General features: G+C 42.0%; 2 protein-coding genes across 2 annotated transcripts in view; one reads left to right on the top strand and one right to left on the bottom strand.

The window, feature by feature from the left end:
- LOC311199735 (tubulin polyglutamylase ttll6-like) overlaps positions 1-26,688 on the top strand; it is a gene marked incomplete at both ends in the record, with an annotated part of 274,802 nt that overhangs the window by 119,170 nt on the left and 128,944 nt on the right.
- LOC311199706 (DNA mismatch repair protein Msh3-like) overlaps positions 1-26,688 on the bottom strand; it is a gene marked incomplete at both ends in the record, with an annotated part of 108,224 nt that overhangs the window by 31,319 nt on the left and 50,217 nt on the right. Inside the window, 3 exons of the mRNA XM_084273844.1 lie at positions 13,344-13,518; positions 15,672-15,801; positions 16,005-16,191. Coding sequence (XP_084129970.1) covers positions 13,344-13,518; positions 15,672-15,801; positions 16,005-16,191 — 492 coding nt within the window. The remainder of the gene's footprint in view (positions 1-13,343; positions 13,519-15,671; positions 15,802-16,004; positions 16,192-26,688) is intronic.

The following is a 26,688-nucleotide window of genomic DNA, read 5'->3' as shown; positions in this document are numbered from 1 at the left end:
AGCACATATCGCGTTGGTTCCCTGTACACATGTGAAAGGAGGTATCAGACAGGGAAAGAAGCTTGCCAGGCCCTTGTCCCTCACCCAGGCAGCACCTGGAGCCTCCTCTCCCACCTCCCTGCCTCTGCTTTCTCCCGGTTTTCAAACTTTTCCGGTTTTCCGGCTTTTCAAACTTGAGACTGGTTCTGTTCTTTAACCCTTTATTCTTGGGACTGTACAATGATGTTGGGATACCTGACACCATTGCAGCTGTTCCCCAGCATAATGTCTCTCTTCTTAGGGAGTAGCACAGATTCCTGACCAGGCAAACACCCAACTCCTTCAATTTCTTTACCAGACCAACAGACTTTGCCAAACTTTCTTCTGGTGGGTATTGAGCAGTGGGTGGTGAAGAATTTCAGTAGACACCAGTGATTACACTGCCATAAATACCCTATCATTAATCCTGTTCCTTCCTAATAGTAATTAACTAACTCTGACATCCTGCTTGTACTCAATTCTGTTCTACTTTACATTCCCTTCCTTAGGTCTCTATTGCATCCCTGCAATACGGCTTACTCCTATCTCCAAACCTTTCCTCTCCACTTGCTCCTTTCCTCTTTTCTTTCTTCAGAGTCACGAAGCTGAAATCTCAAAAGCAGCACAAAGTCTCAGCTGACTATCAGTTTCTTAGTAAGGGTAACATGGACCATAGTTGACGTTAGTTACAGTACTTGTCTTGGGACAGTCAGAAGAGTTGTGCAAAAGGTACAGCACTCAGTTCTGTATAGAATACAGAATATTCTATAGAATATAGAATAGAGTCAGGCAAGAAAAAGTGCACTTTCCCATGAAGCTGATGTACACCAAGAGCTTTGCAATGGCTTGTAAACCTCTAGTACTCACCAGTGCATACCTCATAAGCTGTGCCCAAATCACTTGGACACTAGTGCTGAGCCAGTATTTGTTCTTGCAAATAATTCATCTCCCCTACGTGCCTGAGACATTAGAAACTCTCCTGACGCTTCCGCCGCGTGCTGCCAGCAAAGAAGAGGTTGTATTGCCTTGGGTCCTTTAATGGGCAATCATTTCCTCACTTGCAAAACCAGTCCAAACACAAGGCGTAAATCTTTTGTCAGGGTTTGTGGACTTAACTGGGGAAAACCTATCATCTTCTCTGTGGAATGAATTACATGTAAAGCCACTGCAAATCTCCTCGGGGTTTGAGCAGCCTCAGGAATTTGCATTACACATCGCTGCCACAGGCACTTTCTCCTCTCCTCCGAGTGAAGAGCCCACCAGCTCAGTGCTTAACAGAAAGCTCTTGTAGGAGCAGCACCCCCCATTCACTAACACATGACATGGGTCTGCTCAGTCGCCTTCAGAGTTCCTCTGCTCCTTTCTCACAGCAACAGTGGGCCGATTCCCTCCTCAGTGCAGGGCAGTTACACTGGTATGTTAGCAGACAGTTTCACTGTGAGGTCTGTTAGGAAAGTGAGGAAGTGAGTGGGGTTTTAAACACAACAGTTAAAAAAAAAAAAGAAAATCTACTTTCAGTAAGTGGAGCTGATGGAATACTATGTTTGGGAGTGAGTTAGGCTGAGAGCAGTGCTGGTCACACACTGGTGTTCTAGCTGTTGCCAAGCAGTCAAGGACTTTTCAGTTGTTGATAGGTCACTGCTAGCGGGGAGGGAGGGGACACAGCCAGGACAGGTGACCCAAGCTGGCCAAAGGGGGTATTCCATACCAATGATGTCATGCTCAGCAAAAAAGAGGGGCAGGTGGGGGGAGGAGCAGGCAGCTCCAGGACACACATTTTTGGGGACCATCCAGTTTCAGTGCAGCTCTGAGCTGTGCGGCTGAGTTGTGCAGTTTGCTGAGACACTGCCTTGTGCACCACCAGTTTCATGTGTTTTGCTCTGAAGTCCTGTCATTATTATTATGTTTATCTTTCTGTTATGCCAGTAAACTATCCTTCTCCCAACCCACAAGGTTTTGGTTTCTTGGGTTTTGCTTCTCCCTCCCTTTCCCCCTCCCTGAATTCCCACCCCCCACACTCCCTCCTAACTAACAAGTGGCTGCGTGTTGCCCAGTTCTCAGCTGGGGCAAAACCACGACAGTCAATGAGAACACATTGTCCTTTTCAAAATCAAGTAAATGTGGTAAATGCTTTATTCCTTATGAGGTGAACAGAAAATGGAAACCAAAACAATAAAACAATAAAACAACAAACAAGTTCAAAGTATCAGGAAGGTGAAATGGGGATTCATAAAGAAATGAGACTTAACTACGGGGGCTCTATTCTTACAATAAAATAACTATCCTAAAGAGTATTTAGTAAACGAAAAGACTGAGGAAAAGAACAGGTGCTGTGGAGTGCCCGTGGGGGCTGGTGTTTGCCCCAGCTGCTGGTCCAGGCCCGGCTTCGATGGCTCCGGGGTCTCCCTAGTCTTGCCGGTGGTGTGGCCTCTTGGGGTCTGAAGCGTCGTCTGAGGACCCACTCGCTCTCCTCTTCGGGGGCCGCCGTGGTGAAGAGGTGGAACTCCTGCCGGGTGATGACTCCCTGCCCTGGGCAGCCCTGGAGGAAGCTGCCACCTCCTGTCCCAACTCCTCCAAGGACTCCTCCTCTGCGCTGGTGTTGGAAGACGGAGTCACCACCGGCGAGGGGGCAGGAGTGGGCTGTGAGGAGGTGGTAGGAGTCTCCTGCGGTGAAGGAACAGGACTTCCCTCCGGTGGTGATGCAGGAGTCCCCCCAGGGATGAGGGCAGGCACAGGGCTGGTGGCAGGGCTGTACTCCTGATCTTCAGCAGCCTCGTAGAATGGGAAGCCCATGTGCAGGAGCATCTGCTCCCTGCAGCTCTCTGCAGCGACCTCAATGAGTTCATTGACAAAGTTGGCTGTCCGGTCGTGCAGAAAGGGCTGCAGGGTACGGACCATGGACACCTCGTCCAGTCCTTGGCTGCACAGAACGAAGATGACGGTGTTCTTCAGAAGATCTGCGTCCCACCACTCAGCCCCAGATGGCAGATGCTGGTTCAGCCAGGGGAGCAGGGGCTCCAGTGTCTCCTCAGACTGGCGGAAATAGTCTGCCCAGTCCTCAGGTGTAAAGCCAGCCACATCTCTGCTGGGTGCCGGCTCCTCAATCTCCTGCTCTTCTTGGTCATCATGGTCCTCCAGTGGATCTGATGGTGGTGGCAGATCCAACTCCAAGAAATCGTCCTCAGACCGCAGGGAGAAGCGGACGGTGTTGACCTGCTGCCGGCACAGGGCGCACGATGATTTGTGTTTTGCCCACCGCAGGACGCAGCCCAGGCAGAACTTGTGGCCACAGGGTGTCACGTAAGCCATGTCACCTGGAGCACCCTGGCAGATGGGGCAGCTCCACTGCTCCTCCTCTGTTGCCATGTTGACTTGTTGCAGCGGGCTGGGGAGACCTGCACCGCAGAAGGGAGAGGGGCCACAGTCACTGGCTGTCCCGGGAAGGGGAGAGGAGGAAGCAGGTCCCTGGCCCCTGGCTCCAGAAGGACACCCTCCCAGCTCCCCAAGCCCCACAGCCCACCCCATGGCCACCCCATAGCCACGATTCCTCACACGGCTCACCTCCAATGCCAAAAGCACACCACACAGTGTCCAGCTGCCTCAGCCAGGCAGGGCTGGGGAAACACACCGCACGGCTCTTGAACGGGCACCAAAGCTGCCAATGGCAGACACCAAAACACCCAGAGAAGCCTGGCTCGAGCCTCCACACCTCGCAGGCACGCTCAGTGGGAGTCCAGGCACGAGCCAGGCTGAGCCAGGCTCTGCCGGTGCCCCAAGAGAACCACCCAGCGACGTGACGTCACATCCCACTGCTTGCTGGCATCACAGTGGGCCTCCTGCTCCTGGCGATCTTGCACAGGGTGGCACTGGCCCCTGTGCGGATTGAAAATGTCATTTCCATGCTCCTGGAACTTGGAATATGGCAACACGTTTGATCAGAAGCACAAATAGTCCAGGGCTGACCTAGCTGAGGCCAGACAGATGAGAAGAAGCCATCAGCAATCTTTGCTGCCTAAGAAGCCGCGTTGGGGGGAAACTCAAACAGAAGGCAGACTGTGCACTGGAAAAAGTCTTGGGTTTGGCATTTTTCCCTGCCTGAAGCTGATGCTCATACTGGGTTGGAAGGGACCTTTAAAGGTCCTCTAGTCCACCCGCCCTGCAGGAAGCAGGGACATCTTGCCTAGATCAGGTTGCTCAGAGACCTTGAGTATCTCCTGGGACTGAGCCTTCACTACCTCCCTGGGCAACCTGATCCAGTGATGTAACACCCTCATTCTAAAGAACATTTTCCTAATTTCCAACTTGTATCTACCTTGTCCTGGTAGTGCCCACCACACTCCCTCCTAAAGAACAATCGTCTGCGTGGGGCTCAGCTCTCAGCTGGGGCAAAACCAAGACAGCACCTCTTAGTGATTTCTGGCCTGCTGCTGGCTTTCATGAGCACCACTGAGGAGCTGTACAAGCCTCTAAGGAGACAGGACCATGCAAGATAGTTAAGCTCTCCTGTACCTATCAGCCAAGACAATTCCTGCTCTGCTAAATGCATGGTAGGAGGCTGGAGGCGTGAAGGAAGGAGATGTTGCATGTTTCCTCTTCAAGCACAGCTCTGAGGGAACACAGTTTAGCGTTCACACTGAGATTGTCTCCTCGGGGTTTGAGCAGCCTCAGGAATTTGCATTACACATCGCTGCCACAGGCACTTTCTCCTCTCCTCCAAGACCGTGGCTGTGTCCAAGCCTAGAGAAGAGCCCACCTGCTCAGTGCTTAACAGAAAGCTCTTGTAGGAGCAGCACCCCCCATTCACTAACACATGACATGGGTCTGCTCAGCCGCCTTCAGAGTTCCTCTGCTCCTTTCTCACAGCAACAGTGGGCCGATTCCCTCCTCAGTGCAGGGCAGTTACACTGGTATGTTAGCAGACAGTTTCACTGTGAGGTCTGTTAGGAAAGTGAGGAAGTGAGTGGGGTTTAAAAAAAAAAAAAAGAACATGTACTTTCAGTAAGTGCTTGACAAAGCAGCTATCTGTGGTGCCAAAAGACAATGGACAGGAAATGGAAGGGAAATTTTTAAAATTATTAGTAGTGATCACAGAGATCTGTCAAACAAGCTGAGGGAAACTGATGTGCAGCACTGGGCCACTCACTATCAACGTGCCTCGAGGCTTAGTGGATATAAAACTGAAACACCAAGTGAAGTCGAGACTTGAAAAATCTAATTTCAGATCTTCACAGAATCCTAGAAGAGTTCTGGTTGGAAGGACTCCAAAGCCTATCTAGTCCCAACCTCCTGTCACAGGCAGGGAGATCCTCCACTAGCCCAGGTTGCCCCAAAGCCCCATCCAACCTGGTCTTGAATACTGCCTGGGAGGAGACATCCATCCACAGCTTCTCTGGGCAGCCTGCGCCAGGGCCTCCCCTCACAGGGAGTTCTTTCTGCCTCATATCTAATAGAAATGCTCCCTCCTTCAGCTTAAGGCCGTTCTCCATTGTCCTCTCTACTACAGTCCCTCATAACCAGTCCCTCTCCAGCTTTCCTGTAGCCCCTTCAGGTACTGGAAGGCTACAATTCCCTTGCTTTATCACCATGGTGTTGAAATGAAGTATTAAAGGATTCCCATATAAAGGTGGAGGAGGAGTCAAAATGCCTCTCCCTATCATTCTCTTTCCTACATTCCAAAAATGCAGAAGGAAGAAATTATTAAATGTGTAAATTGAAAACAAAGCTATGCAGACAATGCTAGCTGGGATTTTGTAAAACACAGGGGAAATAAAACAATTCCTACCCTAGAATCTAAATCGACCCTCACTAGAGTGTCTGGGAACATTTTTAAAGGCCCTGAAGATAAAGCTTTTAGAACTGAGGATGTGCTGAGAAACTGCAGGTAGCACTAAACCCACTCCCCCTGGCAAGATGCAAGGAGATGTGTGGTCCAGCATTTCCCAGTCTGTAGGAAGAGATCCTTGCAGGCAAGCATCTTGTTTACTGTGTGCCTGGTCTCATCAAGCCTGCATCTGATTATGAGGCATGTGGACAGGTCTTCACAGAAATTGGGGTAGAGAGGAGAGACTGCAGGACACGCTGGCCTGAAGAACAGCACAATGAAGGAATGTATGGAAGCATTCTTACATTAAAGCATTGGGAATATAAAACCCAGAGCAATGTCGTAGCCTCCGCTGAAATGCCTGGTTATCAGAGGGAGGAGGAATTAGCTGTAAGGTGCTGCTGTACAGAGGAAAGTTTAAATTCAGGGACAAGGGGCTATTTTATTTTTGTTGAACACCCTCTGTCTTCATCAGGAGGAAGGAAAATTATTGGCAATGATGGATGAGATCGTTGTAGCACATCCCAGCTGAGAAACAACCGGTGAACATGAAGAACATACTGCAAAGCCTGTTAGAACTGTTACATGGAGTAAGACTGTGATTAAAGGAAATTGGGCAGCAATGGTGGTGAGGATGTTAGTATGCAAAGGTGCCTTGGAGAGACCCAAAGAGGAATTAAAACAGTCCTGTTTAGGATCATAGACTCACAGAATCATTTTGGCTGGGAAAGATCTTTGAGGTCAAGAATGAAAACTCTGTGGGAGTGGATAAAATGTGAGCATACCTGCTGCCTGTGTGCCACACATCACTTGGGAAACAGGTGGAGATTTTTTCCCAGCTGTTGGGTACAGAGGGGAAGGAAAACTACAGCTGCTCATCCTGATGGCTTGTGGGACATAACACAGGCTCAAGCTGAACTTACCATTGGCCACAGGCTTGAACTTAATTGCTCCTGAAAACAGAGTGTCAAAGGCTTACACAGTTTTAGATTGCAAATTAATTAAAGGATTAGCAGGGCTTTATTTTTCTAGGTGGAAGCTATTAAAAATATGAATTTGCATAGATGATCAGCTGGCTTAATATAGCTAATTATTGCATTAATGCAGTCTTTGCTTAAGTAAAGTACTGCAAATAGAGCGCAGTATACGGAGATGCCTTCAGTGAGCCCAAATTAAATGACATTAACTCAAAGTATGCACAAGACATAACTAAGGAGAACATAAACACCACAGATACCAACCAGCTGGGAAGAGGGGAAGTCTCCCTGGACACTATGCTTCTTGCAATGTGACAATCTTAATAGCTGGGAGCATTCCAGCTATTCCAGCTGGAAAAGCCAGCTCAACGTACCTTGGTGTTGTGTACTTGGCTTTCTTAAAACTTAGTTACTTTGGAGTTTTGAAAAAAAATCCCAAATTACAAGCCTTATCACTCCCTGGAGATATGCTTTTTGAATAGGCTGACTTAAACTCTGACAAAACCGCTGTTTCAAGGTCTTCTCCTTAAACATCCCCCCCACTTCCCTCTTTGCTTGCTCTCACTGAAGCACTTGTTTTTCCAGTGATTGCAATAGAGAAGTTTGAGGCACACAGGGGGGCTGACAAGCTGCCTGTTAGCACATCCAAGTAGAGATCTAAGGAACGATCTTTAGCCTTTTCACTGCTAAATAAATATTTGCCCTGTGTGGTGTTGTCCCCTGTGGTGGATCAACTAGAGAACAGACCTTTTCCCTTCTCCTTTCCTCTACAGCAGTGGGAACCTCAGCTGACTAAACAACCCAGTCCTCTGAGGGCACAAGCCTGGTCCTCCTGTCCCGCTGGATCCCGCAGGGAAGGGACATTGGCATTCCCCCACCCACAGCCCCCCTACTCCCAAGTGATGTTGTCCAGCCAGAGGACCAGGGCCCTGGGGGAGGTTGAGGGTCCTACTCAGCCATGTAAAGGCAAACGCCAGTCCCCCACCCTGACAGACCTACCAGCAAAAGGAGGTCCCGTATGGCAAATTCAGTGGTACCTGCCTCTAGCCGTGAGCATCACGGTGCTGTCATTTCCCCTTCCCCAAACTGAGAACTAAAAACATGTGCTCACACAAGACACGAGTCACTCTGAAATGCTCTAAGGTGACAGTCAATTTCTAATGCTTTACGCAGAGGGGAATATGCAAAGAGAAATATTTCAGTGTGTAGGCAGAAGGAAAAGCTCAGCACTTGACTGAAACTTTGTATTTTGTGTTACATAAGAGTGAGATAATTATATCTAGTAATCTTCCTGGTATTCAGGACACCGAGTTTTAAGTCACCCTGGATATTTGGATTATTGTAAGTAAAAAGCAATGTTGATTTCTACTTCTTCACTGCAGATTGTTTATTTAAATTTTGCTGTGTTTTCCAATCCCTTCTTTCCCAGGAATCACCGATTGCCACAAACAAAGACCCAAACATTAAAAATACATTTAAATCAGAAGTATTTTTCAGTTTTGTTACTAGGGGCATCTACCAGTATTTTAAATAAAAATGACCTCATTTTATAATACCCCCCAAAATATTGTTTCTTAGAAGGAAACATCTGGAAGGAAGGCAGTCAAAATTTTAAAAATTCCTTGCAAGTTCAAAAAATATATTTGAAAACTCTGCCTTTTAATGAACATTCTATAAATATATATTTAAAAGACAGGCAAAGCCCTGTATTTCAGGGCTGAACTTTATTCTGTGATGAACCTGTGCAGGGCTGAGGATGGAATAAGAACGCCTTCTCCATCATGAGTGATGAGAACACCTCTGTGTGTGACCCACAGAGAGGAGAGGGGCCATCAAACTTATCTCCCTGCCCTCCCTTGATGGCTTAGTTCATCCTCCACAAGCTGCGATGTCAATGACATGAATCCTATGACCAGGCACCACCTCCATCTCCCTGTGACTACTTTGGGCAAGATGCTCTTGATCACACCTCTGAAGGAAAGATACTGCTTGTAGTCTGAGTGCTGGCCATCCACAGCAACAGCACAAGAGCTCACTGCAGCACTCAGCCTTGGGCAAGCTCTCTTCACCTTATGTCTTCTACCTATAGCCAAAGCATCAAACCAGTGCCTGCTCACTCCGTTTCCTATTGCTGTTCTTAGAAGAGTGAATTATTCCTAGATTTCTGTATTTGTCTTTATCTTGCTCACCCTTTATTTCCCCTGAATAGTATCTTAGGCCTTGTCATCCTTTTCTTTACAGCTCATTTATGACTTAATCCAGTTTAGTCTCGGACAAATAGATTATTTCACAATTAATAGCATGACCTGCAAGGACTCACATCTTACAAAACAAGATGTTTCAGAAATTCTTCTTTTTTTTTAATTAAGAGAACATCCTTTGCTTCCTACTTGTCTTTACGGCTAGGCAAGGAGAAAAATCTAGAATGTAATTAAGGAAGTCATCAAGCTTGTGCATCAGTAGCTGAGGAAGAAACTAATATACGGTTCAAGGGAAGGATTTCCACACCAAGTGTGCTTAGCCATGTACAGTGACAAATGAAGCGTTGTCAAAGTGAGCAGAGTTCTATAATTTTGGTAAGAGAATTTTTAGTACAGGACTGTACCAAGCTGGGTAAATCCAGAGCTTCTCCTAAGCAGAGCTACAAAACAAGGACCGTCAACAGCACTGGACTGATGTGGTTCTAAGACCCAAATAAGTGGTCTCACAGCTGAATCTTATGCTTACCTACCAGCTGGACTGGTAGGTCCCCCAGAACTGAATTGGGATTTAACAAACATTTGATTTGGGTTCAAGTGTCAAGGATTTTGCAGGGAGGTGTGAGGGAGGCTTTGAAAACAGATGGGAACATGATGCTGTGATGGTAAATTTCCGCTTGCTGTGGCCTTTGCGTTTAGGAACAATTAAAAGGTGATGAGAAGCATCCAGTCCATTCATGGGCTGTAAAACTGGAGAGGGGGAAGAGGCAGAGGGCTCAGACTTACATTTCAGATTGCTGTCCAAGACTGGCAGTGCTGGTGCTAAGATTTGGAAGGAGACTGCAGTGGCCACCTGGGGTGAGAGTGGGGAGGAGGCCCTCCAACAGCCATTCTAGCAGTGTGATCCAGATTCTGGAGCAGCGTCCTACTTCTCTCAGTGCAATGCAATCTACCAAACTCTTATCTCCCTATGAAACATGCACTTATGTCAGACCTGCAAGAAATTCAAATAACTGAGTTAAATTCTCACTGAATTTTACATATAGTAGAAATATTTGGATGCTTTGCTTTCCCACAGATTTGAATAAATAATACTTTCATTGCAGTGAACAGACTGAACTGCAATACCTGACTCAGATGACATTTCAGTGATCTTTAAAGTCATTTATACGGGTTGTAAACTGATGTGGTAGGTAAATTAATGTAATTTCTATAAATACTTCTGGAAAACTTTGTGATACCTGGGAAAATCCTCTTGAGAGTTACTTCAGTGAAAGGCACTGTATGCCAGTAAGAAAGGTAATTGCTGCTGGTAATGTGTTTTACTTTGGGTATTCTAGAATTACGTTCTTACATAACCAAACACAAAAAGGCAGTGACAAGTGTACCCAGCCCTCTCTCGCCTTCTCTTCCATCCAAACCATCTACCAGTTTTTGTTGCTAACCTGTGGCACTGCGGTTTCTAAAGGCAATAACATTCCAGACAAGATGCACAAAGGCATTAAAATTTATATTTCAAGAGCAGGGGAGAGGAAACAGGGGGAAAGCCTAAGGGAGTGATAAATACTTCAGGAAACCAGGTAAAAGCCATCAAGTGCTAAAGTCTTTCAGGGAGACCATACCTTTATGTATAGTACAAATCTGTATTTTTCACATCAGTATTACATCTTACTATTGTCAGTAACATGCTGGCACAGGCAGGAGGAGCCAACACTGTGCAGGTTCCCAAAAATATTCCTATTTTGACAAAGATATTTAGACATTCTTTTCTTGAAGGCGACCTCCAGAAGAGCACGAATTCCCACTACAACCAAGCATGTTCTGTGGATGGATCACTCTTCTTTAGTCTTGCAGCTGTCAGCATGAAAGATCCAAACTTGCTGACTCAGCACTGGGACAAAAGGTTTATTTCTCTGGTTTAAAAACTGGGCACATGTTTAGGATTGTACCACCTACCAAGAACCGTACTTCAAACTGTCTTTATGATGAAACTGAGTGCGCTGGAATTGAAAAGAAAAGAAGAAAGGAGAAAAAAAGGAAAACACAAAAGAGGCTTCTCATCTTTCCATCTCTTAGAACTCCTGCTATGACAGACACGCAAGTCCCAGCTTACAACAGCAAAAAAACATGGAAAAAAACCCCAAACCTCCTACAAAATTAATGCCTTTGCAGGTTTTCCAGCAAGCCTTTGTTTCTTTATATCCCTCTAGTGTTCTGTGCTAACCAAGGCCAAGGAATGTCTGTCTGGCTGCCTGTCTAGACTACACCTAATCTCATGCTCTGCAAATGTACCCAAGTGAGGTCTGAACTCGTCACATCCCAGAGTCATCACACTCACGTGGCACTCACCCTGCTAATGAGGGTGGCTGCTCCACGTCATCAGAAGAAGCTCTAGATGAAGTGGCACTGTACTGTGTGATTCCTTACAGATGTATCCTAAAATCAGCAGCAAACACATGTAACAATAGTACGCCATCTCTTCAGAGTGCATCCTCAAATGGTTGTAACTTTTTACCTATCTGCTAGGAATCAGCAGAGAATAAAACAGTGGCTTTAATAATTAGCCTGCACATCTAGAAATAAACCTTACTGGGATAGCAAGATAAACTCTGTTCTTGAACTGAGCAGGGCTAAATTCAGAAGTTATTTCTAAGACGATCGCAGGCATTAAGAGAAAAGCCTGCTGTAATTGCTTTGCTCTTGATAGTATGAAGGGGCCAGTAATAACATGTCCATTTCTCCATCCTTAATTGTATTTCTCAATTCTTTTCAGACTTCATACAGGTGTAGTGGGTATTTTTTTCCTTGTCAGAGGCACAGTTTGAATGCTCCCCTGAGGGTAAAGAGAGTCTCACTAAAGGCACATTTAGCACATATGGGAATTCAGTAATGGCTTCTTTATTCTCTTTGAAGACTGTGGTCACAAGTCCTGAGTTCCAATGCACCACAGCTGTGTGCATTAATAATGGAGTATTACACTCATTGTGCTTCACAACATGTGGCAAAGCTAAAAACACTTGGGCAACAACACCTTCAAAAACTGCTTCCTTCTTCAGCTCTTCTGATTTACATCAATACACCACACACAGCAGAAGCAGATGCTTGTATTAAATAGATGCTGCTATTTGAAGCAGACAAACTATATATTTTTTTTAATTATGCTTTGTCATCTGAACTATCAGGAAAAAATCTTTGGTGCAGGTTAGCAATTGTTTTTCACAGGTAAAAAAAATTACAAGCTTTTCTGCATGAAGTTCTCTCTATTGGAAAGGCTAATTCAATCCCATGTGATATCACTACTTCATCTCCATCTGACATGCATTATTCAGAAAAAAAAATATAAACTGAAAAAAATTAGAAAGGTTCAGCTGTCTCCAAGATTACAAAACCTCGTTTCATCAAGACTATAAAAAAGACTAAAATAAAGACTATATTTTATTTAATTTCTTTCCACTTTTTTTTTTTTTTAAACACAACAAAGTATTTACCAAGTTTTCAGTGTCTGGACATCACTGTCCACTTTCATAGCAAGTGGTTATGTTTATAAAGGAAAATCAATTGGATATCACACTCAAAATTTAAAAAACATCATTTCTGTTTTTCAACATGTTTCCCAGCTTTACTCTGCATTTGACAGAGCACAGGGGATGTCAGTTGCATAGTCTGAATTGCCTTTTTCATCTCATCTTATGGTACTCCAACATTATTTAGGGTATGTCAGTCTTCAGACCATGCCAATATCAGAAGCTGAAGCTGAAAAAGAAGCAGGTATGCATAAGAATGAAGAGGAAAACCAGTCAATGTGTGTTTTGTGCTGCTGCTTTGAGAACTACTAGTTGCACCATCTCTCCTATCCAGCCACACACTGTTCGTAATTCATGGTGCATGTTAGAGGGTGATCTACAAAACCAGTGATTTTTAAATGCATTAATACTAGAACAAACCAACCAAAAAAGTCTCTTTATGGCAGTCATTTACCAGTTGCACAGCAGTATAGCATAGTCAAGACTCAGCTACATTTTTGCAACACAGAGGGATTTTTATAGAAATTGAAATGTGATAAATTTAAAAGACATTATTTTATTTAAAAATATTTGCCAAATTATTTATCAACGTAATTTTTCTCTTGTTTTCTAAACATATTAGAAACCAAATCCAATGCCACTAGACATTTTGCATTGAGGTTTGTTTCACTGTCTTCCCTGAAAAGTAGAGGAGGGTAGCTGAAGTAGTTCTTACTGTACATTTTTTAATGCATACTGTGTGAAATGCTCTTAAATTCATAGCTGAATATTCATTGAGGAGAGGGGAAATCACAATTGCTCTGACCTTTTCATATTCACTATCCTCTCCAACCCCTTTGATTTGTGAGCTGCCTTCTTCAAGATTTCTTCAGGAAGATCTGCCAGTTTGGCAACATTTAGCCCATAACTCCTTGCAGAGACTCCTTTAGTGATTTGATAAAGGAAAGTGATAAATTCAGGATCCTCTTCGTGTTCAAATCCTAAAAAATAAAACCAAAATGAGAAACTATTATGTTAATAAAACACAGCAGACCAAAGACTGAAATGACAAAGACTGAGGTCTCATTGCCATTCATGCTTCAGGTATGATTTCTTCTGTTTTACCTACCCATTGTGAGAATGAAAAAACTCTTAAATAGATGTTTACCTGGTGTCTTTTTAGCAGACTTATCTCTGTGTGTCAAAAACTGTACGTCCAACTGATGAATTATGTTGCAACTGGGACACTCCATCTCATGTCTGCTAAGCAATGACAGTGTCAGTAACCTATCAGTCAAGAAGTCCATAACCACACCACATTAAAAAGCTTCCTGCCTACCAGGAGGCTGAAAGCCATAAAAAACGCTTAGAAAAAAATACAAGTTGGGATGGTGGATCCTCTGCTAGGGGGTTTTCTACAGGATGAAAAGGTACAAATGTAAAAGACATCATTATAGGTCCTATGACTCCTTCCTTTTCCTCTTAAGACATCCTTGTTGCAACTCTGCACAAGCCAGGCCTTGTGTAAAGACCAGAAACTCTACAACATCATTCACTACCATTCACTTTTCTGTTTTAAGATGGCAAGATTTTGGAACAATGGACATTTCCATAACTGATAATGACTCAAGGTGAATTGAGTTATCTAAGTCAAAGATTGGGAAAAAACATGCCATAAAACTCACCTTAAATGAAACAATGAAAATGTTAAGACAACAGAAGCTAAAGTTACAGAGTAAGAAACACAGATGCATTTTTGCTCACAGGCTATTGTGTCTCTCTGTAGCAAAACTGTAAAGACTACATATAACCTGAAGGTTCAGGTAAAATAACATTTAAGGTAGAAATGCTGAAGCAGGACATAAACATGAAATAAGACCAAGTGAAACATAAATGATAGGGCTTTGTGGACACAGCTGTTAAGGACTAGTAAGTACTGAATGTTGGTAACATCTCAGTTGTATCATGGGATCAAAGATCAACACTCCAGTTAATGAACTTTGTGAGCAAAGGACATGCTGATGCTCATATCAATTCTTAAATATTCCTAAGAAGAATTCAGGCAAAGCAGGAAAACCAGAATACAAGCAGAATTGTCAAGCACCTGATTAAACCTGATACATCAAGAAAAAGAAAAAAAAGCAAAGGTATGGAGGGAATTCCTACATCACAAATCTGTTCTCAGTTTGGATGCCATGTGAGTAAGACACATGTAGTGGATAAACCCTGTGTGAATTTTCGAAAGGTATTTGACAAGAGCCCTGCATCAAGTGCTCCTCTGAAAACTAAGCAGCCATAATCTAAAAGGAATGCCTTTGCATTTGTATCTAATTGGTTAAAAGATAGGAAACTTACAGTAACAGTCAGTTCTCACCATGAAGGGTGATCATCACTGCAGTTAGAGAGGCTCAAGGGACTTGTCAAACAAGGAAAAGGGCTAATTAGAGAGCTGACAAACTTGACTGAAAATACTAATTCAGAGCAACAGTGACAAGCATAAATGCTGCAACTCTTCTGCCTGGCAAGAGCAGAACTGGATGCAATTATGATCAGCAATCTACAAAATTAGGCATGGCACAGACAGGAAGAACAAAGATTATTCCTCTGCCTCTTCCAATTCAAAGAACTGGGACCACCAGGTGAAGCTACATGTTGTTTCAAAAGAGTTTCAAAACAAACAAGAGGAAGTTGTTCTTCACACAATGCAGTGAAAACTGCTTACACAATAGGATGAAGATGCCAAAAGTACACATGCACACACAGAGAAACTAGACAACCTTGTTGAAAACAATAAAAATCAGAAAACCATCTAGCTCTTGAAGCCCCCAAAAGAGCAAATGTTTGCAGACAGTGAGATCTTCTAGGGAAAGAGTTAACACACATTTGATCCCTAATCCCTCCTCCCTAATCCTTTGTATTCATCTACTGTGAGTTACCAAGCTGTGTGACTCTTTTATCTGACCCAGGTTACTGATTCTTGTATTAAATGTGAAAGAGAAATGGTTGTACAGTTTTCAAGCCCTCCAAAATCTCTGTATAGGCTGATATTCTAGTGAATTTGAACATGTAACTTTCATGTTGAGGTTTAAATTACACTTCTACAGTTTCTGCCTACACCTGTTGTGTGAAAACCTCAGATGGATTTATACTGTACCTTTTTGTTCAGCACTTTCCTCCTCATTCACCAAGAAAGCCATGTGGTAATTACCAACTTTGTCTGGATACATCTTCTCTAGCTCACAAACCGAAGGAGAGTGAGTGACAAACAGTGTCAGTGACTCCACCTACAACAATGAGGTAAGGCATGTAAGAAGGTTTGGCTTAAAACAGTTATAAAACACAACACTGGTATCCTCTATCCATGCCCCTTTGCTCTGAGTCTAGACATGCTACATTTCTACAAGGAAACAGGCATCATGTCCAGTTCAGCCTAACATGGTACAGGCTGAAAAAGCATTCACAACCACATGTCAGATCAAACACTTACAACTCTAATGAAATGTTCCAGTGTAGCATAAGCAATAGCAATTCCATCATGTGTGCTAGTTCCTCTTCCCAATTCATCCAAAATTACTAGTGATCTTGAAGTTGCTTTTCTTATTATCTCAGCAGTATCTGTCAGTTCTTCCATAAAAGTACTTCGACCTTTGTGAATGTTGTCTGCTGCACCCATTCTGCATTGAGATTCAAAACAGATCAATTTATTAACTTCAAATAAATGCCAGATAATGTTGGGAAAAAAAAAAAAAAACAAACCTTCTTATAATGAAACCATTTTATTATAAATGTCATGTTGCTGATCCAAGCAGAGCAGTAAAACTAAGGCAGAACATTCACCTTCCAGAACAAGCTACTGCTTAGGAAAAAAAGCTGCAAGAGTACATGCTGCAGATGTGAAGTTACTCTAAAAGAGTGAAAGATCTATCCATGTACCATTAATAAAATATTCATGTACCATTAATAAAGGCTTGCCTGCATTCTCCAAGACTATACTGACCCTCTGGGCCTCTGGGGAATGTCAGACTGTAGGAACAGCAGAGAATTTTTCTGGGCCATCAGTAATCTAAGTCCCAAGGTAAATCTGTAGACAGGAATCTCAGCATAACATGTCAACTCTAGGAATTAGAGGAAAAAGATGAGGTAGACAAGGGGGTATTTCTTATCATGCAATTCTTCTACCTTCACAAACAGTAGCAGGCAGCCTGTTCTCCTAAAAAGGACCCTGGGAATTCATACCATTCAGCTCACTAGAACGGTAACAGCAAATGTAGCAGTGAAAACAAATTTTACTTCTTTGGTTTAGTGTGACCATGTCATTTGCATGTTTTATAAATGCCTACAAGACCTGAAAGTGTCAGATATTAGAATCTCCATGTAGTGATAAAGTGGACACTCAAGGTGACCGGGTATTTAAGCATCCAAACAGATACAGAAGCCAGTTTCTTCAGGCTGTAACAATAGAACAATGATTTCCCCTACTTACACAGGTACACAATCTCACTATCATGTTTAAACATGTTTAAGAGAAACATTTCTCTCCTCATCCTTGTCCACAAATGTCCCTGAACTTAATGGTCTCCAAGCAGGTGAGCTTCTCTTACGCTCTGTACACATCCACATGCAAACTCAGACACACAAATTCCTTCACGTTTCATACAGGTCTTTTAGCACCATTTCAAGTCAGATTCTATCTCCAATCATGAAACAGTTTTCACCTCAGAAACCGACTGGTAATCCACCCTGTTCTTCTCTTCTGCAGCTTTCCTAACCTATTCAATTAATACGCTTTCTAACTGGCAGAAAGAATTTCCTTTTCCCACATCTGCTTTTCAATGACATTACCCACATTACAACACCACTTCTGAGATAGGTTATCATGAGCAACCCACGGAGTGCAGCTGCAAGAACGGATTTGTTCGCTCTCATCAGCCAACAGTATAGTTACACACAAACCTCATTGATTTAAGGAAAGCTGACTCTTGGGCTTAACATACCACATTTTCAAATATAACAGCTGGCCACAACAGTATTTCAAGCCAATCAAAACCTTTAAAGAGAATCCCAAGACAGCCTTTTTTTCTCAATCTTTTGCTGCATCTCTCTAATGTAATCGCTTCTGTTGCCTACAGAAGCACTAACAAGATACTCATCATTTTATGGGGATCTCTGATTGCCAAGAGTAACTGGCTACAAATAGGCTGGACACATTAAAATTATGATTTCTGTAGGTTCTCTGGTTCCTGCCCTGGAAATTTTGTATGGTGTCATGTGTAACTCCATGACATGTGAATCTTGTGACGAACTGATCTTGGTTGGAGATGGGCAGGGCATTACCATCCAACAAGCAAACAGCACTTCACTGAGTATGCACTTAAGATTGCACGTGTAGTAGGTATACTCCAACATTACTATGCTTATCACTATTAACTACAAATAAATTTACCAGAACAGCAAATACTTTTCATGTCCAAACAGTCTCTGGCTCCATAATGGGCAACTTCAACTTCATTTACAACCCTAGCATTATTACAATGTAATTTTTATTTGGCTTTTCATTACAGAGAGAACATCTAACAGGCTGTCTTTTCTGAACTTAGCATGATTACACTCAGAGTTCTCATTTCTATTTTTCTCTTGGATTGCATCAGATCCATAGAGCCCTCAAAATCATTGAGCCATTTTGCATCTTATCTGCATTCAGGAAAATAATTTTCAGAACTTCCTCACTAAATGCTCAAGATACAAACAGAAATTAGTATTATCGTTCTCTTGTTCTTAACAACAGCTGCAAAAGAAGATTTCTTTTCAGCATCTTGAAACATTCAAATCCAACTCAGGCTCATCTACAGATTTAAAAAAAAAAACAAAACAGTATGTTTCTCAATGATATAAAACCTCTGAAATATCTTCCTTTGAAAATGGATAAAATTGTTCTTTCTGCCTGTGCCCTTGACACTAGAAGGAAGAATCACACTTGTTTTTCAAATGTATCTCGTCAATAATTTTATCCAAAAAAAGTAAGAATAAATATTTTAATGTGGACGTCTGCATTTATCAAACTAACAGTTAATATGCAGCAAGGCATTGCTCCAGCTGTGTGTTATTCCTGACCTAATGAAGTTTTTGATACAAAACACCTATTGCTTAAACATTTCTTCAGGTTTAAAACAGCCACTATCAATCCCACTACAGTGGGATTCAGTCGCTTTCAATTGACATTTCAATGCAGCTTGCCTCTTAAATGTTTTGATACGTCAAAACATTAAACTTTCTCCTGATGTTCAATAGAATGAAGATGATTTACCACTGTTAGCAGCTAATTTACAGTTAATACCTGGGTGCTATCCCAATGAACTTTTAGGGTAAAAATGCAAAGAGAAATGTTCTAGATACTGAGCCTTAAAGCTGTCACCCCTTAAATCATCTTGTTTGTCTGCCTTTTTTCATTTGTTTTACATAGGGTCCTAAATGAAGTCTCCAAGCCTCACTTTTGCTGGCACCCTGCCTCCAATGGGGTCAGATATTTTTCTGACTTTTATATGTACACAAAAATAACTATTTGATTACATTTTCATACTGCATTCACCCTAACAATATGTCTGGTGACAATACAGTGGGATATGAGAAGAGGGAGGAGTCATCCCTGAGTGATGCAGTCATGTTATGCACTGCATAATATTTATTTTCTTCCTTCTCTTAACTGAACACCCCCCCTCCACCCAAAAGAAAAACCAACAAACCAACAAAACACAAACATGTACAGGAAAATGAAGTTTACAAGAGAGTAAGGCAATCACAACAGCAAACCATCCGAGCAGGAACAATACCACCCAGCCCCACCACCTCTGCTCTATCTGTCAGCACACCAGCTGCTGGAAGCAGTGACAGTTAATACGAAAACTTCAATTTCTGCTATGGAATTTCTACTGTCTACGTTCAGAAAAATTACTGCATTCTGCCCATGACAAGTGTGCAGATATCCAATGTGGAGAGTGCCTCTTTAGTGCTGGCAAGAGATTCATCACTCCTCAGCAAATGCAATTTGGCTAGAAACCACTTTTTATCATGTCTCTTGGACAGCCAACCACATTTCATAAAATTAAAAGCTCTTCTTCTTACAATGTTCAACACATCTATTATGTAACAGGAAAAAAAAAGGGAGGAAGCATTATCTCTTTGCATTGCTAGGTTTCAAGTGGTAAAGATTCTTGTCTATAAACTCAGAGAAAACAACAGGGAAGCAATGTTTCCAAAGATTAATTTTGGTGGGATAAGTTAGATGAGATGCAGCAGCACCAGCCAGCTTTATACAAACCAGCTAGTACAACATGCTTAACCTGCATGTGACCCCTTAGAGAGAAAGACACAGATTTCCACATCCTACACTTGCAGCATTCACAGGGTGCTTTTTCTAATCTGCTCTCCTGAGTCAGTGCCTGCACATAGTACTGACCTTCTCCAATGCCAGTGTTCATCATTCTAGGAAGTTATCCAGTGATATTTTGTTCAAGGAGGCTCTGGAGATGTAAGGAATCTTTTTCATGAGACAAGCTATGATGTCACTAGAATGAAATAGTAACTTTGTCCCTTTTTTCCTTGCAGCTGAAGAATTTTTATGCAGTTAGTATCCATTTAGACCTGCACTCAACAGGCAGGAACTAATAGCCCTGAACTGCGTGGCCCTGAAAGTCACCTCCAAGTCTGGTGCTCTCAAGCTTTTGATCAGCTAGAAACATCTGAGGGCTTTGAGAGTCACCCCTAAAGAGCTGTTTAGAAGGAGAAAATGTAAATTGAGGCCATGGAGGCCTTCCTGTAGCTCCTTCTCACAGCATCCTGCTCTTAAAAAACCAAAGTGTCCTGGAGACAGGGAAGACTTGCAGGCTGGATGACTACCAGTGGCACAAACCAACAGAATAACACCAAACCTGATTTTGGAGCAGAGCAGAGAAGGCTCCCAGAGAACTGCAGCTGCCCTGTGCAGCAGTCCAGGGGTGAACGTGATGACTTGTAGCTTCAAACTGAAACTGCCCCAGGGTGAGAGAAGGAGGGGGCTGGGGGGGGGATGTGAGGGGGTGGGGTGGGAGGAATTCCCTAGCAGAAAAATTAATCTGAAATCCAGACACTTCCAGTTAAGTTTTTTTTCCATGCTGCCTTTCAGAAGAAGTTATCTAACATGCTATTGGTGGGGTTGATTATAAAATTAAGAGCACTGCCTGGACCTCAGGTATCATATTATTCGTTTCTGTTGGGACAAATCCCTCACAGTGCTTGTGAAAACGACTACACAGCCCAAGAGCTCCCAATGGTAACAAAAAGCAACTACATAGCACTGAATAAATCCCAGAAAACAAGACTGCAAACCCGTTCCTAAAGCCTTATTTACATACCATTGACAAAATCCTGATACTATTTATTAACTATAAAATACTTAAAGCTGAAAAATAAACCTAAATGAGATGTAGAAATATGCATTTGACTTCAAAAGTTTATCTAAAATACTTACTGGAGAAAAGAAACCCAGTGCCTATTGCAGAAGAATAAACCTGATTGGTATAGAATCTCTACACAGGGCCTCTGTCATTTTCAGGTGAAAGTATTCCGGTTTCCAGCTATGGTTTACCTTCCCTGGGATCAGAACTGAAGCCAGGCTTCATCTCAGGATGCACTCAAAGTTAAATTATTTATTCAACCAGAACAATTAACATTGAAATTACTCTTTTCTCTGAGAATATCTTAAATGTACAGTGTAGAATAGCACTCTCTCAACACCAAGAGAGAAACTCCTGTGATTCAAGAACATTGAGAAAAACAAATAAAATAAATCCTTAAGACGAATTTACAAAAAAACCCCTTCAAAATATCATTTCAAAGTTGACTGTATTTGAACAGGAATTATTAACATAAGTAGCTTGCAGAAGAAAGGACAACCTTGTGTAGCTCCAGGCCTGGAGGTTGGTGGCCCTGCCTGTGGCAGGGGGGTTGGAGCTCTATGATCCTTGGGGTCCCTTCCAACCCAGACCATTCTATGATTCTAGGATTAGATGGGGTCTTGCCTTAGAGGTTATCCTCTTCCTTCTCTAGTTCTCTACAACATTAACACCCTACAGTTACTACTTTTCATTTGTTTTTGAAGATCTCATGAACACTGCTTGTATCCTTTCATCTTTTGCAGAAGACACTCTAACCAGCTGAAGTGTCTGCAGAAAACAAATGCCTGTGAAAGTGGGAGCACTATCTGAAGATGATGTTCATGAGAACAGAAACACTTGTTACTGGTCCTGACATGAACAGAGGAACACAACGGTAAGATAAATCCTCTGCCACTGAACCAGGTTCTTGACTTTCTGCTAGGCACCCAGCAAACAACACTTACTGAGACTTCACTGGTTAGAAATTAAAAGTAAGTTTGCAAACAGGTCTGCCAAGAAAATGAAAACAGGCATCCGAATCAGAGGATTGGCAGGCTGACTACTCTGTGTCCTCTCCTACTGTGGTACCAAGAATCCCAAACACCTTTAACCAGAACAATTGTTCAGTTTTGCCCACAAAAGAAATTTGAAACCCTGAGTATTTTAGAAAGACTCCAACTGCTAACCAGAACTTAACAGTGTTTAGTATAAAAGTAGCCCAACTTGGATATCCTAACTTCTGGCTACTTGCCACATACAATGAAAATTTATCAAGTAATTCTTTAGAAGACAGCATCTGCAAATTTCTAACTGTTCACTGGCAAGAAACTAATGCTTCACACTCCCCCACAGGGTACTGGTAAATCATTCACTTCATTTCCATGAACCTCTTACTGATTCAAACTAAAACCTGACAATTAAGAACAGTAATTTACAGAGCTGTGATTACAGAATTTAAAATGATAAAAAAACCTCCTTATCCTAATCATTGTTATCAGGAGTTTTTATTTTTGTATTGTTCATGGACAACTTCTAAGAAGCAAATGTGTGCAAAGTTGCGTGGATGGCAATGTAGGAAATCAGAAGATGTTACCTTATTTAGAACAGTTGTTGAAAAGCCTGACAGAACACATTATACATTTAATGTGAAATACATTTTTATTTTGTAAGTTATTGTAGACACATGGTATTCTCAGTCTCTGACAAATGAGTGAAAGCCTAAGATCACTAGGGATACACACTTTGTACTATCCTGGAAAGAAAAGTAAGTCCAAAGTCATTTTAATACTCAGTTTCATAGCATTTTGTAACCTTTTCCTTTGTCCCCCAGATCACTAGCTAATTGAAATAGTCAACACAAGTGATCACTTAAATCCTCATTACCTTATAGACCTGGCCAACAGAGGCATGCTGCACAGGCAAGCACCCCAGGATGTTAAAAGAGATGTATCTAACAGGACTGGCTTTCAAGATGTGAACTGCATTGCTTGACTTGCTGGAAACCGGAGGACAGAAAAACATCCCTGGATTGCATTTAATAATTTGAAAGCTGAATTCACCTCAACAGACTGAATGGGACTCGGGTGGGACTGAGTTCAAAAGACACAATGCTGCTCTAGTCAGTACAGTCACTGAATGAGAAGAAGTTACTAATATCCTCTCATTTCTAATGCTTTCCAAGGCAATAGAAATTCAGTTGTTCTTAGAATCACAGCATCAGACTGGTTTGGGTTGGTAGGGACCTCAAAACACATTTATTTCTAATCCCCTGCTATGTGTAAGGACACCCTCCAGTAACCCAGGGTGCCCAAAGCCCCATCCAGCCTGGCCTTGAACCCTGCCAGGGATCCAGGGGCAGCCACAGCTTCTCTGGGCAGCCTGCGCCAGGCTCAGGCTCACAGGGAAGGATTTCTTACTTCTATCTAATCTAAATCTACTCTGTTTTAGTTTAAAACCATTACCCTTTGTGCTATCACTACTTGCCCTTGTAAGCTTCCTTCCAAAAGCTTACGTTACATGAATTAGTGAAGAAGACCCAAGAAAGTTATTCTCCAAAATTCAGCAATGATACCCTCAATAATAAGAGAACTCCTTAAAAATACCTGTCACCTAAGGAACATAAATTACACACAGTTAATCTGGCAGATTTCTGCTTCATTCTAAATCTTTCCATTGTATTTTTAAAACTGGCCTTGCTTGAGTGAGTTCACTTTGTCCATCCCACATTACACACAACCTTACAGGAGCTGGCTCTCAAGGCACAAGAGTCAAGCCCTCAGAGGAACAGGGAGTCTGGTAGCAGGAGGAGGATGCAATAGCTTAAATTCCACGCTCAAACATGCCAAACACATCAATGGACTGCTCTCCACAGGTCCATCAGCTTTTACATTTACTCAAACACAGAACTAAGCATTTCATTTTCTTGCCCTGAGTGAGAAAGGTGTGACTTGTTCCTGGACAGAGGCACCAAACTGAGGTTTCCCTACTGCAGTGTCTCCTGAGGGACAGATCTGCCAGCACTGACAGAGAGCACAGCAGAAGGCCAGTGCAAGGTGGAGAAGTTTATGAAAGCTGCATTAAGCAACTGAAGCTCCAAACAAGTTTACCCCAATTTTCCTACAGGAAACCATTAACACTGTATAAATGTTGTTGATGGTCACAAGGGAAAGAACAGATTAAGAGTACAATCATTTTGCTGAAGGTTAAATTACAAGCAGAGATATCCAAATTAGGGTGTTCACTTGTGAGCTGACAATATTAGCCCAAAGAAGCTGAAAAAATGGAGACAAAGAAAAACTCATCCCTAAAATATGCACAGGTTTACACTTGCTACTCTTGGATTCCAGGGAGGGAACTCGAGGGAATTAAGTTAATGTGCATATGTAGCTGAAGGATTGAGGCCAAGGGGGGATTAAAAGGCAGAAACTATAGTAACAGACTAGGGACAACAGCTGAAGTATTCAGTGCAAGTGAACTTTTCCCCTTTAAACCTGTGGACGCTATGGAAAATCCAATTCGCATTGTGACTAGGTTAAATCCTATCAGGGGAGAGTTTTAGAAAGATAAAGACCACTGTTCAGTGTCAGAGTTTCAACTTGACTGTTCAGAGAGCTGGTCAGCTTCACAGTCAAATTTTTGTTTGTCCCCCCTCCCCCTTGCCCACACAATACTATCACAGGGAAAGCCTTTCCATCCCTATCAGTAATACTGCAATAAGCAACAGAAGTTGTTTTATAAATCTCACTTTATGTTTAAATAACTGTCTTTTATTAACTTAAATGGATTTTCAAGCCTGATTTAAAATGCTGCAAACAAAACAGGTGTTTTTATTCCTAATTTTATCAAATGAAAGTTACATAAGCCAAAGACTGTTTTGTTAAATATTATTACATGTAGATGAAATATAATCCTAACATTGGAGATTTATGTTACTATGAAATGACCAGACATGAAGCTAAATTATCTACAAATATGTGTACAGCACAGCTGAATGTATTTCTACTGAGCTACTTAACACTGTCAGAAATACAGTTCAGATGTACTGTGAAATGTCCAACACACATTTTTAGAAAAAAACACAGCAAATAATGTTCAACTTATTTGAACACTCACTACAACTTTTACATATTATTGTCTTTTTCAAAAAGAACATCTCCATGTGACAGAAAACAGGTTCAATGAATATTATTACACCACCTTTTTTTCCCCTTGAAAGGTGGGCATAATCTACCCCAGAGGCATCATTACAACACTGTAAATATAAATGAAAGGCCTAAGTAATTTTTGTTATCCTGGCAATAAACACAAACACAATTAAGCAAGAAACAAACAAAATAAATTACTCTGCCACAAAGCAGTAACATTTCTGGAAGTTACTTCTGGGTTCTTGACAACTAACAAGTTCTGTTTGTCTGACTGTCATTGTTGCTTTCCAGAGCAATAGGAACAATGCTTGTTCAGCATATAATTACACGTATGCAACTGCATTGTGATAACAGTTCCCTGCTTCCTGCACAATAGATCAATTAGTGTGTATGACAAAACCAGTAAGCACTGCTATACAGATACAGATACACACATCTGTAATAAACATGAAAAGGTACCTTTACTTTTTAATTTTCTAGCCTTTAAGAATCTAACTACACAGGCAAATTGAGAGAATCTAGTTTTTGCATGACTTTAAATTTAAATGTTTATTTTCAGGCATAAAAAACCCTAAAAATAAACTAAAAAAAAAAAAAAGCCAACACAACCACCACCACAGTTCTAGAGAAAACCCGGCAAGACACAGACAAGTTACTCTGCTGAGATAAACCCCTCCACAGTTTCTATTCAGCACTCAGTCTCACGGTGATTTCTGCATTACATAGGATGCCCAACACTGCTGTCACCTCAAGACTTGAATTTCATAGCCTAGATTTTTATGGTAAAGGTATGAAGAAACTGACTAGCTGAATTTCAATGCCAAGTTTTGTGATTTAACTGGTATTTCTAGGACAGACAGGAAGACTAATCTTCGTAATCCCACCCTATAAGCCTCAAGTAAATCAATAAAGCAATATATGGAAGCAAGGAATTTTTTAGTTTAGAAACTAGTCTTTTGAGTTCAGAACAATAAAGACTGCATGTGATATGCCAGACACTATAAGCTATTCTGGCAAATTACTGAGGAGTTGACCAGAAAGGACAAGAATTTATTATGCTAAATATGTGAATGCTCAAAACCTGTCTCAGTCCAGCCCAATGATTCTGACTGATTCTGGAGGCTGTGGGCAGCACAACAATTCTGAGAAAGACACAGAAACCTGTAAATGGTAGTGATGTAGTGATTGCAGGAAAAGGCTTTTCCATAGATTTAAAAAAAAAAGTCATGATTATGTAATCTCTAGTGCATAATAGAATATACTATAGGATATGTTGGTTAAGATTTCTTACAAAACAGAATTCATGCAGACCCCCTCAAGGGGTGAAAAACAGTACCACCATACTCCATCCAGAGAATAAAAGACTAACAAGAAGATAGGAAAGGCACATGTAAGACATCAAAGCCCCCCAAATCTCCTGTGGTCTGCTAACCATTTTAAAATGTCATCAGTGTGCTGCTCCCTCAGCAATCAAGATGAAACACACAGAGCAGCTTTGGGTGGATGATGTCCATTTCTTCATCGTGTTTAGTGAAATCACTCTGTAGGAAGAGATTTCTAATGAAGAACACTTCTAACCCACTTTCAAGCAAGCGTGTTCCTGGACAATCTCTATCCA

The sequence above is a fragment of the Gallinula chloropus genome (assembly GCF_964237585.1).
Source record: "Gallinula chloropus genome assembly, chromosome: 21".
NCBI classification, from domain to species: Eukaryota; Metazoa; Chordata; class Aves; order Gruiformes; family Rallidae; genus Gallinula; species Gallinula chloropus.
Note: the sequence above shows the minus strand (reverse complement) of the source record. Positions and strands in the feature narration are given on the sequence as shown.